Source organism: Oryx dammah, unplaced genomic scaffold (assembly GCF_014754425.2).
Source record: "Oryx dammah isolate SB20612 unplaced genomic scaffold, SCBI_Odam_1.1 HiC_scaffold_28, whole genome shotgun sequence".
Taxonomy (NCBI): Eukaryota; Metazoa; Chordata; class Mammalia; order Artiodactyla; family Bovidae; genus Oryx; species Oryx dammah.
Window position 1 is genome coordinate 100656781 of NW_024070212.1, and position 17690 is coordinate 100674470.

General features: G+C 45.0%; 1 protein-coding gene across 3 annotated transcripts in view; it reads right to left on the bottom strand.

The window, feature by feature from the left end:
- Window positions 1-17690, bottom strand: part of CFAP57 (cilia and flagella associated protein 57) — a 68823-nt gene that overhangs the window by 45101 nt on the left and 6032 nt on the right. For all 3 annotated transcript variants that reach the window (XM_040231457.1, XM_040231456.1, XM_040231458.1), the window contains exons 4-9: window positions 16342-16628; window positions 13958-14165; window positions 10784-10936; window positions 6751-6890; window positions 5798-5963; window positions 4968-5081 (exon numbers count right to left, since the gene is read on the bottom strand). In XM_040231457.1, the coding sequence (XP_040087391.1) occupies window positions 4968-5081; window positions 5798-5963; window positions 6751-6890; window positions 10784-10936; window positions 13958-14165; window positions 16342-16628 (1068 nt within the window). The remainder of the gene's footprint in view (window positions 1-4967; window positions 5082-5797; window positions 5964-6750; window positions 6891-10783; window positions 10937-13957; window positions 14166-16341; window positions 16629-17690) is intronic.

Here is a 17690-nt window from a genome sequence, read left to right on the forward strand (position 1 = left end):
ACACTCAGGAGAAATCAGAGTAGGATATGGGGACACTTGAAAGCATCTCCTATGCTGCACAAAAACCCACTAACACAGGATGGAAGCCTCACAGGCACGAAGGGTTTAAACATAACATCTGACCAACGCTAACTGAATAATAAGCTTCTGACCCAGGGGCATCTCCCAGGAAGTCAGGCTTAGAAATAACATCATGCTTATGCCTGGCAGCCTGGAAGGTGGGGTGCATGGCTGAGGCTGCACCCTCTCAGGTATAGTCAGAGAGGGAACCTCGAAACTACTAGTTTCTGGCTAAACCTGGAGCAAAAGCATAAACTCCATGAACTGTGACAGGAAAATCACAGTTTTCTGTTTTCTAAACAAAAATCCAACAGTAAAAATGTAACTGGGGAAGGGGCCTTAAGCATAATCTATGACTAATTAAGTGGCTTAGGTCAACCCAGGGACAAGCCCTAGGTAACCAGGCTAAAAGATCAAGAAAGAAAAACATCCGAGCAGCGACATCTGAGGCTGCCCACTGCAGGAGAAAAAAAGACTTCTCAGAATTAGTTTACCAAGTCACTGAACAAAACTGCCAAATAAAAACAATATTCTAACTTTTTCCCTTTCCCATATTTGTAACTCCCTTCTCCAATAGAGCGACTGGCTCCCATAGTCTCCAATACATTAATATCGCCAACACATTTTCTCAATCTCCTTCTAAGTAGCCAACCTCCTGACCAACTGGACACCTTTTGGGGTGTTCCCATGACTCCAGTCCTGCCAGCCACATACTTAGCTATGTCTTAGCCTGAGTTATATTTTCAACCTTTACTGTTGGATTTTTGTTTAGAAAACAGAAAACTGTGATTTTCCTGTCACAGTTCATGGAGTTTATGCTTTTGCTCCATGTTTAGCCAGAAACTAGTAGTTTTGAGGTTCCCTCTCTGACTATACCTGAGAGGGTGCAGCCTCAGCCATGCACCCCACCTTAGCCTCTACCTTTTAAATTACATTTTTTGATTGTCACTATTATGTAAAAATGGACTTAAATATAATCAATTCACTTCCAACAATATTCCCAGATTCACGAAGTTTAATAGTTTATCTGCAAATTCTCTAAATTTTCTACAAACTCAGTTTTGCTGTCCGTGGTAATAGATTTATTTCTTCCTTTCCAACCCTCATGCCTCTTATTTTGTTATGGTCTGAATGTTTCTGTCTCTCATCAGTCCCACCTCAATTCATATGTTGAAAGCCTGACATCCCAAGGTGAAAATAGGAAGTGGTGCCTTTGGGAAGTGATTAGGTCCTGAGTTCTCCCCTCATGAATGGGGTGAGTGCTCTTAGGAAAGGCTCCTTCCACCATGTGAGGCTACAGGAAGTCTGAAACCAGGAAGAGGGCCCTCTTCTGATCGTGCTGGCACTTTGATCTTGGACTCCTCACCCTCCAAACTGTGAGGAAAAACTCCTGCTCTTCATAAGCCACCCAGTCTGGGCTATTTTGTTATGGCAGCCCCATGGACTAATGTTGGGCTTCCCTGGAGTCTCAGATGGTAAAGAATCTGCCTGTAACGTGGGAGACCTGGATTTGATCCCTGGGTTGGGAAGATTCTCTGGAGGAGGGCATGGCAACCCACTCCAGTATTCTTGCCTAGAGAATCTCCAAGGGCAGATGAGCCTGGCGGGCTACAGTCCATGAGGTCGCAAAGAGCTGGACATGACTGACCAGTCGACCAAGCACAGCCTGCGGACTAAAGCATATTTCCGTTTTGTCCCTTATTGCACTGGATAGAACCCAGTACAAGGCTAACAGAAGGCATCATGTTTTGTTCTCTGAATTTCACAGTTCCATAATCAAGTGTGCTGATTGTTGTAGGCTTTTAAAATAAATGTCTTATATAAGATTTTTTATAATAAAGTACATTCCCCATTATTTTAAGTGCTTTTAAAATCTGTTATGTTATTGATACACTGTTAATGTTATTGATTTATTATATTTGGATTTATAGAGATAAGCATATGCTTTTTAATCCTTACTATATTAATGTGGTATACACTAATGATTTCAAAATCTAAAACAATGTTGTATTCCTAGAATGAATCAATATGGTCATGTTGTATTATCCTTTTAACATATTGCTGGATTGGTTTGATGATAATTTATTTAGGACATCTTTATGTTCACAGAAAAGACTGGCTTACCATTTTCCTTTCTTGTGATGTCTTTTATAGGTTTTGCTATCACAACTATGCTGGCCTCCTAGAACAACGTTGGAAGTATTTACTTTTTTTTTTTAATTCTCTAGAAGAGGTTTTCCCCCCCCGCCAAGATTACTGTCATGCTTTCCTTAAAATTCTCCAGTGATAGTTTTCCTTGTCAAGTTTTAAATTACAGATTCAATTTTTCTAGGAATTTGTCAGTTCATCTATTTACTCAAATTTATTTACATAAAGTTGTTCATAATACTCTCTTGTAATCTTTTAAAATGTCTATCAGACCTGTAGTGATAACTCCCTTTTGTTACTCGTGTTGGTTACTTGTATCTTCTCGTCTCTCTTTTTCCCCTTAAACAATTTTGCTAAAGGTTTGTCCATTTTGGGCTTTCAAAAAACAAAGTTTGGCTTTGATGATCTTCTATTGTGTAAATGTTCTCTGTTCCATCTTGCTCTTATCCTTATGATAATTTGTTTTCTTTGAATTAATTTACTGTTCTACTTCTTATCTTTTTCAATGGATGGTTGTATCACTGATTTTCATCTTTGTCATTTTTCCAATACATGTTTAATGTTAAAAATTTCCCTATATGCATGGTTTTAGCTGCATGCTCCATCTATATTTTTTGTTTGTTTTTGTATTTTCTTTTAATAGCACACCTGTAAACCTAACATATATCCCTGATTAGAGACAGGTGTTATAAATTCTGGTAAAGTGATGGAACAAATGGCTGCTCCCCTGGGTTGGTGAGGTAGGGCTTCCTATGGGGATGCGCCTGGTTCGAGAAAGAGCATCACACTCACCTGGTGTGTGCTTTCCTCTACATCGCTGCATTCACATTGTTGGAGCGGAGGAAGCTCAGTTGCTCCCAATACACTTGTGCTTAATAGCGCTTACACTTACGACCTGTTAGTTGCTGAAGTCAATGATCACTGACTTCTTTATCCGTCTGGAAACTAGTTCCCTGGCTTCTTTGATACAATCCCTTGATTCCAGGTTCTCTCTGGACCTTCATTTGCAGTCTCTCTCTTCTTTACTAGTCCCTTACATGTTGCTCACCTGTCTCCTGACCAAGATCTCAGATTCTGCACGAGCGCTTAGTGATCTAATCTATGCCTCTGACTTCCACTAACTACCACCTAATTCCCTGAATTGGAATTTTTAGCCCAGACTTCTTTCTGACGTCTACTCTCACATACCACACTCCTGGACACAGCAAATGTAACATGTCCAAAATGGAGCTTAATAGCTTTCTTCTCTCTGTCCCTACTATGAAAGCCATGGTTTAGTTCCTAGCTCCTCTCTCACCCTCACTTTCTAGCTGACCTCTTTCACTCCAGCTTCCCTTCCCTCTAAACCATTTTCAATACTGTCTGGAAAATTATCTTTCTGATCCCATTTCTTGTTTTCTTAAATCCTTCCAGTTATTTCTCATCACCTACAGACCAATGTCCAATTCCTTGGCATGGCACACACGCACTCCATGATGCGACAAACTGCTCCAGCTCCTCTCTGTATCACTTCTCAGATGTGCTCAGCGTTCCAGCCCATAAGCCACAAACCACCGTCCTGTTCCATACTCCCATCCCTTCACCTGTCACACGCCCTGCTGCCTAGAATGCCTTTCTTTTCCCACTGCTTTTTCTATCTAAATTCATCCGCTGACTTCTTACCCTTTCAGTCTTTGGCATCTCCCTTTTCTTCATGGTCCATGTCCAGTTTACCTTCAGGTACTACTGGTTTAACTTCCTAAATATCTTTTGAATGCATACATTTCTTCCTATTGGTACCAGCTCCATCCTGCTCCAAAATACTATCATCATGTACACAACAATCTCCTTACCACTTTACCCTCATCCCTTTCAATACAATCTTTACTCTGCAGCCAAAGTAATCTTGTAAAATGCAAATATGGTCATATCATTTCTTGGCCTGAGAGTCTTCAGTGATTTCAAGGAAAAAGGAGGATAAAGTATGTGCTGTGCTTAGTCGCTCAGTGGTGTCTTACTCTTTGTGATCCCACTGATTGTAACCCGCCAAGCTCCTCGGTTCATGGGGATTCTCCAGGCAAGAATACTGGAATGGGTTGCCATGCCCTCCTCCAGGGGATCTTCCCAACCCAGGGATCCTGCATTGCAGGTGGATTCTTTACCGACTTAGCCACCAGGGAAGCCCAAGAATACTGGAGGTGGGTAGCCTATCCCTTCTCCAGGGGATCTTCCTGACCCAGGAATGGAACTGGGGTCTCCTGCATTGCAGATGGATTCTTTACCAGCTGAGCTACCAGTGCCTATAAGATTCTATGAACAAGATTTCAAGAACTCAGGTCCTGCTAACCTCACCAATCTTAGCTCACGCCAAGTTTCATCCCTGATACCTATGTTTCAGTACCATAGATAGTTCCTCCTCTACCCCTAGCAATCTCCATCTCAGGGTCTTTGGATCCCTATCAGCAATTATTTGACCCATTAGCTCTGTCTGGTTAATTCTGACTCACTCCTTAGGACCATGCCTTTGTGAACATACCAATCTCCATCATGTCAGCTCCCCATCACTTCTTCTTCTAACAACCCATATTTTTCTTTCATTGAGTTTTCTACAGTTAGTACTTAAATCTGAATGTGCATTTGTTTTATTGTCTTTTCCCTCAACTAGACAGGGACCTCTGAGAAGAAAAGAATCACTTCTCTTTTGTTCTCTTATATCCCATTGGCCAGCATGGTGTTTGACTCTGTGCCCTTGTTTCCCTGGGCCCTGCTCGCTCACTTACCTTCCCTGTGTGTCCTTTCAGGTTTGAGATATTCTCTAGGCTTGTGGTGGAAAAAATGTGAATCACGTTCCCATTGACTGCAGCAAACAGGTGACCTCCATTGCTAAAGGAACACTGCAAAGAAATACAGGGAGAGCCCAAGAGTGAAAGAAAGAGCGGTTTACCTGGAGGTTGTAGTTGAGAGCTTCTTTTCCCAGAGTTCATGCTGATACCACGTGCAGGACTGGGAATTGGGGGAAGGTGTAAACAGGACTCAGAATTGGCCTATTTGATGTCACTATTCCTATAGCTCATACTGGCCAAGATGCTGACACTACCATGTGTATGAATCATGAAGCTGTTTGGATCAGAGAGTGGAATACTCACTCATTTTGCCTGTAGAAGAAGTTTCAGAGTGGGAAAGTGATTCTTTAAAGCTCTGTCTTGTTTCTGTACGTCATCTTGGGGGATGGGGAAAATCATATAGGCTGCTACTGTCTTTCACTGCGGCTCATTTTCCCTGATCCCTCCCAATTGCCAACCCTGTCCTCCCAACTGTGACTCTGAATACGTGATAACTTTCTTTTCTATGCTTAAAAAACATTACTCCACAGTCACAGAGAGGACAGATTGCAGGTGGGATCTCACACGGTTCGGTTCAAAGATGTACTCTGGTGGGCAAAAAAGAAAAGGGATAGGACCGATATACTCAGTAACTTTGGTGGAAAAATTGGATTTTTCTTAAGCCACTAAAATTCTCTAAGACATTCTTTGGGCTACCTCTTCAGCTGTGTTAGTTCGTGATATTTCAACTCTGACTTTCCAAGATACTTACCTCCAGAAGTTCTTACCTCTTTGCACCCTCTGACGGAGTAGTCCTTGAAAGAACGTATATCATCAATAAGTAGATTCATAATGCGTAGTTTGTCAGCAAACCCTACTACAATGTAGTGTCCAGATGGGTGAAGGCTGATTGTATAAGCTTCTTCTTGGTATTCTTTAAATAGTTCCAAAGAACTGTGAAAAAGATACATTACTGAATAAAAGTCTAGCCCACTAAGTCTCTTGAGCATTCCATTCTATCTGGTACGTATTTTTATAACGGGATTTGAGATACTGTATCACTTGTAATTGTTGGTGCCTCTTTTTCTAGATTTTGGTTACTTGAGGATAGCGTTCAGCAATGAGTACGGCATGTGAAGGGACTGATCAAGGGGTGTTTCGGGATGTTGAAGATACAGCTCCATTCAGATCTCCAACCCAGAAGTATTGCACAGTTTTTTCCCTAGCAGCCCCAGCAGCTATATGTAAAAGCAAAGAAGTTATATTCTGGGGCCAATCTAGGCTGGAGGTTCTCAGGGAAGCTGTGCCTGGAGGATAAAATCGCTGGAAGCTGAGGGTTGTTGGGGCAGTGATCAGGATTGAAAGGAGGAAACAATGATCTGGAGAGCTCCAGGAAACAAAGAACCGGTCCAGTGGGGGTGGGGAGGCAGTGGCAAGGGGACAGGAAAGGTCAAAGGACACAGGAGGATATGGAAGGAGGTGAGATATTGGTTTCTTTATGTCCCCAGGGCCAAGAATAGTGTATGGCACATAGTAAACAATAAAGTACAAAGTGATTTTCTAGCTCATGCAAGAGTGAAAAGAGAAAAAGGAAGTCTGACGGACTTGATTTTTTTATAAATGGTTTCCAGCTGAAAGCTTCTAAGTAATTAAAATTGAAAACTCTCTAAAATAATTTGCATGGAAAAATTTAACAACCGAAATCTTGCACACTCCAGTAGCAAAGCCTTTCATTTCTTACTTTGATTCGTAATTCCAGATGCGGATGGACCGATCCACAGAGCAGGTGGCAATGAGGGGTTTGCGGATGCAAGTATCTAGACCAGTGATGGATGCCGAGTGTAATGGGTACATCAGATACTCAAAGTGGGCAGGCTCCCCCTGGAGAAATCACACAGAATCAGACCGAGCAGAGGAAGCAAAAGACTGGCCAGGCACTCCAGCTCTCATTACTGCTTATGGATGTTAATTAGCCCAGATGCACAGAAATCAGGCTGTGGGCAAGTTGTTTTAACATAATGCATATTCTCCCATGCTATTATAATTTTAAAACATTTTAATGGACATAAAATATTTTATTCTATAAATATACCAGGATTTAATTTATCCATTCTTCTACTGTGGGAACATTTAGGTGGTCTCCAAATTTTTGCTATCAAGGGGGTAACATGGACTAAATATTCTTGCAAGTAAATCTGTGTACCTCTCTGATTACTTCTTTAGATATTGTAGAGTAAGTGCCTGACAGTAAGTTTTTGAGTCTCAAGGCATCTATTTCAAAAGACCTCCAGCTTGAATAAACATATTGCAGTTATATGACACAATTACCAGCAAAACAACCAGCTAAAGAATTGTTGCTCCCACCCTTGAAGATCCTTTTTGTAGAAAGCCCTGGATACTTAAATAACTGACTTCTTGAATGATCCCACTCTTCCTGTACCCTAATTCCCACACTCGTGGCTAAATTAGCATTAAATAGTGAACTCTCGAAACCCTGACACCCCATCCTCAAACCCTGATAAAAGCAGAGCCCCTGGCCCACCTCTCTCTTTACGCATGGCCTCACTGCATATGGCCCTTGGGCATGCTGTGTGCCCTCCAGGACCTGTGAGTAAGAAATCTTGTTCCTCAAAGTTCCCTGGTGGATTTTGCTCAAGTGCATCCTTTAATTGTAATAAGAACCAAAAGGGCCTGTTTGGCCCCAGCACTGGCCCTGGTGGGGGAAGTGTGTGTGGGGCTTGCTGGGAGAGATGCAGCTATGGGTGAGTGCCTCCAGCATTCCTAGCTGATGGCTTCACTACCAATAGGTTGGGCCCCACACAACAGATATATTTCTAGAAATAGAATACAGTCTGTATTCTATTCTTATGCAGAGAGACTGTATAAGTCCATCAGCTGCAGCTAGGAGAACTGGGTGAATGATTTTAAAATGTATCATATTGCACCAGTCGGCATGTTACATGTAGACTTCAGGTGTTTGTTATCAGAAGCATTATACCTGGGACTTCTGCATGAGAAGTGATGATTGGGAAACTCAATGAGGTGTATATACTTTGCTCACAAGCCAAGACAAAGGCTGAACTGGCAACTCCCTCAAATTCAGACCCTTCCCCACTTAGAAACTATCTGCATCTATTCTACCCCCCTCTGCTGTATCAGAAAGAGGTGCTGCGCTGTCAGAAAGAAGGGGTGAAAAGTGAAACTGAAAGTCACTCAGTTGTGTCCAACTCTCTGCGATCCCCATGGACTGTAGCCTGACAGGCTCCTCTGTCCATGGGATTTCCCAGGCAAGAATACTGGAGTGGGTAGCCATTTCCTTCTCCAGGGCAATCTTCTCGACCCAGGGATCGAACCTAGGTCTCCCACATAGCAGGCAGATTCTTTACCGTCTGAGCCAACAGGGGGTAGGCACAGACTATGTCCATTCTCCACCTGCTTCCCGTACTTTCTCTAATATCTTCAACCTCCCTGTCTCTACTAGCACATTCCTAGTAGCTTTCTTCCCCCTTGAAGGCTGAGCAAGAACTAACAAGAATTAATGTGGGGAAGAGGAGAGTATGAGTGCCCCATGCAGAGGCAGGAACGCTGATGCCTTTGGCAGAAGGAACATGCAGAGTCCCAGTGATCAAAGGGCCTGTCCTATCAGGTGGAGTGATGGGATGGGGCTACAGAGCGCAGCCCAGGCCAGACATCACCCAGCCCCGTGCTCCTAGTCCAGTTCTTCTCAGAGCACCGGAAGGTCACCGAGGGGCTGAGGGTGTGACAATGGTGGAGGTGGTGGAACATGTGAATTTTGTGACAACCACATCTGGGCTTTGACAAGATCACTCTGGCAACCAAACAGAGTATAATTCGGAGGCCTAAGAGCAGAGTGTACATGTGGAGGCAGGCAGGAGACTTACACATCCTGGAAGTGAGAGTGAAAACACTCCACTCTACGGAAGATCCCGCTCTCTGGTCTGGTTCTCTCCTTTCCAGGCAACCTTCCCTCTGAGAGGCACGCCTAACAGCAGGGAGAGAAGCTCTATGCAGTGAGCTCACCCCTCTCCATGGAGAAAGCAGACAGACTGAAAATCCAGCCATCAAATCAGTCCTTTCTGAGTCCTTGGGAATGAGGTCCCCCCACGTGGAAATGATAAAAATGTCTAGTCTGGGGTATATGACAGAATAATTTACATATTAGCCTACAAGCTTTTAAATACACTCAAATCTCCCTTGTGTTGAAACAAAAGCAACTCTCTCTTTTCCACCTTATCTCTGTATCTCATTCTGTGAGGTCAGTATTACCCCAATACCAAATGCAGACAAAGGCATCATGAGAAAACCACAGACCAACGGCTGTTATGAATGTAAATTAAACATCAGATAAGAATAAGTGCTGACAAAAATAGAGAGATTAGAACACTCGTACACAGCTGATAGGAATATAAAACAGTTCAGCACTTTGGGAAACTATCTGGCCATTCCTTAAGTGGTTAAATATGGAGTTCCTGCTTGACTCAGGAATTTCACTGCTAGATATATACCCAAGAAGAATAAAAATGTATTTCCACAGAACAACTTGTACATAGATGTTTATAGCAGCAGTATTTGTAATATCCAAAAGGTGGAAGCAACCCAAATATTCATTAACTGATGATTAGACCAACAAAAGTGGTATATCCATGCAATGGACTATTATTTGGTTATGAAAAGGAATGGAGTACTGATACATGCTCGCACATGAATGAAACTTGAAAACACTGTGCTTAGTGAAGGAAGCCAGTCACAAGAATCTACATATTGCTATGAAACATTCAGAAAAGGCAAATCTATAGAGACACAAGACATTGGTGACTGGCTAGAGCTGGGGGGAGGCAGATGGGATGATGGGAGCATAATAGCTAAAGAGCATTTTTTTTTTTTGAGTGAAGAAATGTTCTAAAATTGATGGTGGTAATGGCTGCATAACTCTAGGAATATACTAAAAACCATTGAATTGTACACTTTAAGTAGGTGAATTGTATAGTGTATGAGTAACTCAATAGGGTTATTATTTTAAAAACCATCATTGCTGAGAAAGATGTATTAAAACCTCCTGTGATTGTAGGTGGTTTATTTTCCTTGTTGTCCTGCCAAAGTCTGCAGGCTATATTTTGAGTACATGCTATTATCTGCATACAAATTTAAAACTGTAATGTCTGTTTGATAAAATGAACGTTTTATCAGTACAAAGTGCTTCTTTTTTATCCTTTTTGCTGCAATATCGACAGTGTATTCATACTGACTTTCTTTATTATTTAAAAACAAAAGCAATGATAAATCTTTATACATAAATGTCTTTGTGCACAGGAGCAGGTACTGCAGTATATTAAATACCTTAAGTACACTTGCTTGCTGAGGAAAAGATAGGTACAATTTAAATCTGAGAGAGACCTCCAAGGTGTTCTCCAAAGAGGCTCAGTTCAGACATTCAGTCATGTCTGACTCTTTGCGACCCCATGGACTGCAGCACGCCAGGCTTCCCTGTCCATCACCAACTCCTGGAGCTTGCTCAAACTCATGTCTGCCGAGTCGGTGATGCCATCCAAAGAGGCTACAACAATCAGATTCTGGTGTCCCCCACCCCGGCCCCCTGCGGGTGTTGGAGTGCTCCGACAAGGACACCTTGAAATTAGAGTTTCTTTGGCTTTGTTATGAAGGGGTGAATGGGCCTATGCTCAGGAATTGGATCAAAACGTGCCCAGTGGTGACCCGTCCCCAGGCTGGCAGGAAGCGCTGCTGGCGAGACTCACCTTGCTGATCTCCGTCAGGGACATGGTGATGCTGTAGAGCTGGCTCTTGCTGGTGCTGGCGATCAGCGTCTCCTCGGAGGGGCTGAAGCACATGCAGAGCACGTCCTGTCTGTCCGACTGACTTGGGTCATTGCTCTGTGGATCCACAGGAATCTGCCCGAGACACAGGACAGCGGTCAGCAGGCCTCTGCATTGTCAGCTGTCCTTGGACTTTAAGATGCTCTCAGATACTTGCAGCTTCCAGACTCCTATCGGCCTGCTTCCTGGAGGCTCCTCAGATGTGGAGAAGGTGGGGTTTGCAGTGTCTCAGTTTCTGTGGGTTTCCTACTCCCCTTTAAGTGACTAGTGGCTGAATAATGAGCAGCAGCACAGATGAAACTGATCCATCTGTACATCTGAGATCCCCCCTCAGAACAAGCGTTGGTCTAGCCCCATGCTCGCCCAGCGGGTGGGAGCTCAGAGCAGGCTCCTATCTGCACCAGGTACGCAGTGCGCTTCAGGGCAGCGGAGGGGAAGGTTGAGGCCTTTCTATCACATGGGGTGGGTGACAGGGCGGAGAGAAGAGAAGGGGTCCCGCAGCTCCTGCCGCCGTCTCGGGGGCCTGGAGTTCCCAGTGGACATTGTTAAACGAGGTTTCCTTCTCCCTGTTTTTCCTCTCCTTCCACGAACAACCACACTTACTGAAATCTGGTCTGCATATACCACCTTTGCATCCTCACTACCCACTCAGTCCTTAATTCCTTATAACGCGGCTTCCACGGCCTCATTTACTGAAACTGTCCTCCTGAACATCAGAAATTTCCTTATCACCAAAGCCCGACGCCCTGCCAGCCCTCATCTTCTGGGCTTTCCTAGAGCCTGCAGCAGTGACCTGGGCACCTTCCTCCCCTGAACACCCTGGACTCTTGTGCTGCCCTCCCTCTGCGTGGAGTTGTCTTCCTTGCACCTCCTAGCCCGTCCTCATGAAGTCTACTCTCTCTGCTCTCCAGGCTCTGGGAAGCCTTCCCTGACCACCCTGGGCTGCGTGGGCCCTGACAGTCCCTCACTGTGCCCACAGCACCCAGGAGTTCCCTCTATTGTCCCAGATGTCACACTGCATAGAGTGGAACAGCAGCCTGTGGACCGGGGACCTTGTCTGTTCCCTCTGTGTCCTCTGCTGCTTGGAGCAGGGCCTGGCACATGGCAGGCGCTCAGTGACTGCACGGTGTGGCCTCGCACCCTCCCCCAGACAGTGAGGCCCGTGGGGGAAGCGCCACATCCAATGTGCCCACCGCAGGCCCCACCCTGGAGCCTGGTCCCTGACAGGCGACCGACAGACGTTTGTTGACTGAATGAGTGAACGACCTCGCCTTCTCAGTGTCCTGCTGGGCTCTCATCCTGTCTCAGTCTTGAAATTGGGAAACGCTAAGTGGTCATGTATGGATGTGAGAGTTGGAGTATAAAGAAAGCTGAGCGCTGACGAACTGATGCTTTTGAACTGTGGTGTTGGAGAAGACTCTTGAGAGTTTCTTGGACTGCAAGGAGATCCAACCAGTCCTTCCTAAAGGAAGTCAGTCCTGAATATTCATTGGAAGGACTGATGCTGAAGTTGTAACTCCAATACTTTGGCCACCTGATGTGAAGAGCTGACTCATTGGAAAAGACCCTGATGCTGGGAAAGATAGAAGGTGGGAGGAAAAGGGGACAACAGAGGATGAGATGGTTGGATGCCATCACCAACGTGATAGACATGAGTTTGAGTAAACTCTGGGAGTTGGTGATGGACAGGGAAGCCTGGCATGCTACAGTCCATGGGGTTGCAAAGAGTTGGACACAACTGAGGGACTGAACTGAACTGAACTGAACTGCATCCAGTGATCACACATATGTTTAATCCTTTCGATAACCACCAGGGTGAGCTGTTTCCTTAATGAACAGACACAGGTTTGCTACATTCAGCAACTCATGTGAAGTCACTCAGCCAGGAAATCTTGAGTCAAGTCTAACTCATTTAATGTGTGTTTACCACTCCATATCCAATGCTTTCAAATCGCCCACACCATGTATTAATATCACAGGCAGATCACTTTTCTGAAGCATAGTGCTTCTCCATTGAAAACAAGATGCCTTTCCCGTTTACATACTCACTCCTCAGGCTGGGGTTTGCCATCTTTTCACCAGCCTTAGTCCTCTCGTTCCCTTCAAGGGACTTAAGGCCCCTCCACTGGGGAACAGATATCTCCCAAACACACCACTGCTCCCTATCAGGGGTGCCTTTGCTTAATTTCTTCCCTTCACCTGGACTTCCTGATCTGTTTCTTCCTGTCGAATGTTATTCATCCTCTACAACCCTTCTTCAACCATGACCATCAGACACTCGAAATCTTCCTGGTTCTTCCCCAACCAGGTAAAATCTCTCTCCACAACAGTTTGTATCATTTCTTCCCCCAAAGATTTACTGAATGCCTGCTGCATACCAGGTGAAAGTGGGAGTGAAGTTGCTCAGTCGTGTCTGACTCTCTGCGACCCCATGGACTACAGCCTACCAGGCTTCTCCTCCATGGGATTTTCCAGGCAAGAGTACTGGAGTGGGGTTCCTTTTCCTTCTCCAGGGGATCTTCCCGACCCAGGGATTGAAGCCAGGTCTCCCGCGTTGTAAGCAGACGCTTTACCCTCTTAGCCACCAGGGAGGCCCAGGTAGTTTTCTTTTTTTTTTTTTTTAAAGATATTTATTTACTTATTTGGCTGTGCTGGGTCTTAGCTGTGGCCCACGAGATCTTAGCTGCAGCATGCAAACTCTTAGCTGTGGCAAGTGGGATCTAGTTCCCTGACCAAGGATCTAGAAGCCAGGTCCCCTGTACTGGAAGTGCAGAGCCTAGCGACCGGACCACCAGAGAAGTCCCATATCAGGTGGTGTTCTTGACGGTAAAATATCCATATACATTACGGGAACACTGAACTTGAAGAGAAAACAATTTGCCCAAGTTCTCCCCCAGGATTCCGATGCAGAGCTCCCTATTTCTATGCTGCAACTCTGTCCAATCCATCCTAAAACTGCCTTCAGGACAAATGGCTCGAGTCCCTTTATGCTCTGTGCTCAGCCCCCTTCCCTGCGTCAAACACTGCGTCAGTGCTCTGCTCCTGGAGGACAGATGCCAGTTGGACCCCAGCACTGCTGCTTCCTCCCCTCCTTACCCGGATCTCCCTGCTCTCACGGTAAAACTCCTTGTCTTCCATCTTCTCAAACAGAAGAACTCTCCCTGGCCCGGCAGAACAGGCAAATCCCTTTGAATAGGCTGCAATGGCAAACACTTGGGGCAGCGACAGCTGGCTGTGGCTGCTGGTCATCGTGACCTGCTCGTAGGAAGGGACTGGGGAGGTGACTGCTGGAAATTCGATCAGGCTGGAAAAGAAAATAGCACACACAGATAACAGAGACGGTTCCAAGGAGATGAACTGTGCCAGGGATGAGAAAAAAGGACTGTCCTTGGGTGTGGGAGTGTGTCTGAGATGGTGAAGAACCTGCCTGCAATGTGGGAGACCCAGGTTCCATCCCTGGGGCAGGAGGATCCCCTGGGGAAGGGCATGGCAACCCACTCCAGTATTCTTGTCTGGAGAATCCCATGGACAGAGGAGCCTGGCAGGCTACAGTCAATGGTGTCGCCAAGAGTTGGACACAACTGAAGCGACTTAGCATGCATGCAGATGGGAGAAACCACTCAGCGTGAGCCCCCTTCCCATGGCCTAAATGTGCCCCCTTTGGCTGGGAGTGCTACTGGGGCTCCATGGGAGATGGAAGGTTATACACTTATATGGAAATCTTGCAATCCTCTGGAGTCCCTGTTTTTATTATCATACTCATTTTGTTGTTTAGAAAAAAGCAGCTCAGAGGGGTTGTTTCCAAGATCACATAATTAGTAAGGGGAAGAGCTGAGATTTAAATCCAGGTTTTGGCTTCCTTCCCTCCCTTCCCTCCCTTTCCCTTTCTTTCCTTCCTTCTCTTCTTCCTCCCCTTCCCCCTCCCTTCCTTTCTTTCTCTTTCATTCATTTATGCATATTTGCATTCACTCATTCATTCATATAACATTTACCAGAGTTATGTTAATGACTCTGTGAAACAATGATAAATAAGTTGACCCAGTTCCTAAGCTGATGGTCTAGGGGGCATATGATAAGGACTGTCTGGGACTGCTGAGTAGGATAGCAGGGGCCGGTTATCAGCTAACAAGAAAACCTAAGGACAGATATAGAAGAAGAACAGCTGTCTGAGATGAGCAGAGGCTGAGGGCTCCCAGCTGAGACCAGAAGCGCAAAGACGGCCGTGGCAGTGTCCAGAGAAGTGGGGTCGGTGTAGGAGCAGACTGGCCCAAAAGTAGGAGAGTGCGTGAGGGATTATGTGGTAGACAGAGGCAAGCGCTGATGCTGCAGATATAGGGAAGTGTCAGAGCAGCAGGGACATGTGGGCCAAGGTCAAGAGTCTGAGCTTTATCCTTGGAGTCCTGGACTCACTCAAAGATGGGGAACACAGCAAACTGGAGGGAAATGGCCTTATTAGGAAGTTCTCAACATAACTATGAAAAAAAGGAAATGTCATTGGCATGGGGGTGGTACAAATGGGTGAACCCAAAGACACTGAAGAAGAGGAATCTATAGGGTGCTGTTTTGATTGCAGGCTCGGGTACTGGGATCAGACATCTGGCTTTGAATCCTGGCCTGTTACTTAACAGTGCTGTGATCCTGGGTGAGGCATTTAACCTCTTAGAGTCTACGATATGGGTGTGATAATAATATGTACTATGTAGGGTGGGTAAGGCTCAAACGAGGTTATACACAGAGTGTTTAAGGCAGTGTCTAGACCACACAATGGTACTGTCCAGTATGAGTGAGAGATGACTATGATTGGCTGCAGCCGAGGTAAAACTGGCAGCTTCATCCTGAGCCCCTTCTCTGGTCCATACACTTCTGTCACACTGCCTGCCATTTCCTTGTATTTCCTTATTAGTCTCATGCTTCCTATCGAATTATGAGGCCCTGAGGACAGTGTCCCCAGCATTTAGCAAGATGCCTTGTATATGGCAAAGGCTTGGGGGATATTTATTTAATTGATTTAGTAAACTGGGAAGCCAGTAGAAAACATATTTTCAAAAATAGGTAGTTTTGAAGACTAAGTCATACCAGCCTGTGAAACTGTTAATTGTTCAGTTGTGTCTGACTTTTTGTGACCCTAATGGACTCTAGCCCACCAGGCTCCTCTGTCTGCGGAATTCTCCAGGCAAGGATACTGGAGTGGGTAGTCATTCCCTTCTCCAGGGGATCTTCCCAGCTCAGGATTGTCTCCTGCATTGCAGATGGATTCTTTACCATCTGAGCCACCAGGGAAACACTTATAAAATGAGATTAGGTATAAAAATAAAAATAGTTGTACGTAGGTTATGGTTATAAACATCAAATTTGACCCTGAATATGGATGAACACTAGAAAAGATAAAGGAATGATTTTTAGAGTGCTGTTTTAGGGGTGTTGCTATTGGCAAGATGAGTGTGTTTTTCTAAGAGCTCCAGCCCAGAGGGCATTGTTACCTCTCTGATTCCTGGATCACCCCCAGGTTCTTTGTCTCGCTGGTGGGCTCCTTGACCACGATACTTGTCTCCCAGCGTTGATCTCCAGATTCAAAGAGGAAGAGTCTGCCTGTATCAGTGCCAGCAATAATCTTGTCATCAGACACCCAGGTGTGGGCGAGATAATTTTGGGGTTCTCCCCTCTGAAAATTAGTTTGCTTCAGGGTTCCCTCGGCAAAACGGAGAAGCTTAAACATCCCATTTCCAGTGATACAAATCTGAGTGTTATCCTGGGGATTGAAGCTCACCTGTAAAATATGAAAGAATGAAAGAAAAAGAGACATAAAGCTAAACTTGATGGAATTATTTCCCATTTAACTAATTATTAGTTAGTCCAAGTAGTTCACAGGATCCTTTCAGTTCAGTTCAGTCGCTCAGTCGTGTCCGACTCTTTGCGACCCCATGAACTGCAGCACACCAGGCCTCCCTGTCCATCATCAACTCCCACAGTTCACCCAAACCCACGTTCATCGAGTCCGTGATGCCATCCAGCCATCTCATCCTCTGTCATCCTCTTTTTCTCCTGCCCCCAATCCCTCCCAGCATCAGAGTCTTTTCCAATGAGTCAACTCTTCGCATGAGGTGGCCAAAGTACTGGAGTTTCAGCTTTAGCATCATTCCTTCCAAAGAAATCCCAGGGCTGATCTCCTTTAGAATGGACTGGTTGGATCTCCTTGCAGTCCAAGAGACTCTCAAGAGTCTTCTCCAACACCACAGTTCAAAAGCATCAATTCTTTGGCACTCAGCTTTCTTCACAATCCAACTCTCACATCCATACATGACCACTGGAAAAACCATAGCCTTGACTAGATGGACCTTTGTTGGCAAAATAATGTCTCTGCTTTTGAATATGCTGTCTAGGTTAGTCATAACTTCCTTTAAACATCACTAAATCATATAATTTTAAGACATATTTGATAAGAGGACAGATCTATGTCCATTATATTTATAGGGTCCATGAGTCAAATTAGGAAACCTTCAAAAGTCATCTGATGAAGACCAAAAAGCAGGATGAGCAGGTCTTGACAATCACCATACTCTGTGTTAGCAAAACAGAATGAAAGCTCAGCTAAAAACAGACAAATGAGGGTCAGGCAGGTTTATGTGGCCTGTCCAGGGAGAAGGAGCCACATGTCAGGGACTAGGCCTCCTTTACCTTTACCCTCATCCCCATTTGCAGTCAATCTGTCACCCACACTGGATGGTGAGTGCCTGGAGGGGCTGTGCCTTTTTCATCTCTGTATCCCCAGTGGCAAGTTCAGAGCAGGCATCCAGTGAATGTTTCCTGAATCTGTTTGAGACAAGGTGCT